The sequence below is a fragment of the Opisthorchis viverrini genome, assembly GCF_000715545.1.
Source record: "Opisthorchis viverrini unplaced genomic scaffold scaffold18183, whole genome shotgun sequence".
NCBI lineage: Eukaryota > Metazoa > Platyhelminthes > Trematoda > Opisthorchiida > Opisthorchiidae > Opisthorchis > Opisthorchis viverrini.
The window spans coordinates 1-603 of record NW_008761940.1 but is presented as its reverse complement, the minus strand read 5'-3'; the positions used below and the strand labels follow the sequence as shown (position 1 = coordinate 603).

Here is a 603-nt window from a genome sequence, read left to right as displayed (position 1 = left end):
CAACGGTTATTTTTCAACTACTTGGCCCTTATCATCATTTTACTATGTAGGTCAAGTGGAACACGAGACGACAAAGTCCCGTACATGGCAGGCTTCACCCACAGCAGTGTTGAACTGCCACACGTTTGGCGTCCCATCAGGTTTCAACGGTTCCTCACCCCACGCTCCCGAAGGATCACATTCAAGTAACTTCATGGAACACTGCAGGAATGGTGAACTAACAGACCACACCTCTGGGCATTTTGATGACAGTCAGCAGAGTGAACAGAAGGCGGATCCGCAAATTCACTCAGTACACACACATGGATCGTTTGGACGGGGGACATCGAAGCTTCGGTGCACAAGAGACGAGAGTGCGGCGTCAAAACGCAGACGACACAGGTAAGATTTTGACGAATGCAAAAGCTCTGTTTGATCACTCTTCTCACCTACAGTAATTACGATGACTAGTGCGTAAAAGCCTACTAAAACAGGGACTGTTCGGCCGGTTTATGCGACACCAATTTAAGGTTCCAGCGAAAGATCTCCAGAAGAATTTCTTTAACGTCGTAATCAAGTGAAGGAGAAATCAGTATAAAGTAATAGTACTGCACTACGGTAGCG

The 603-nt window shown here is 46.8% G+C and overlaps 1 protein-coding gene across 1 annotated transcript; it reads left to right on the top strand.

Moving 5' to 3' along the window:
• Positions 1-52: 52 nt before the first annotated feature.
• Positions 53-379, top strand: T265_16233 (hypothetical protein; the record flags this gene model as incomplete). Its single annotated transcript, XM_009179798.1, has 1 exon — positions 53-379. A coding segment is annotated over one exon (327 nt), but the record flags the coding sequence as incomplete, so codon positions are not given.
• Between the last annotated feature and the right edge of the window lie 224 nt (positions 380-603).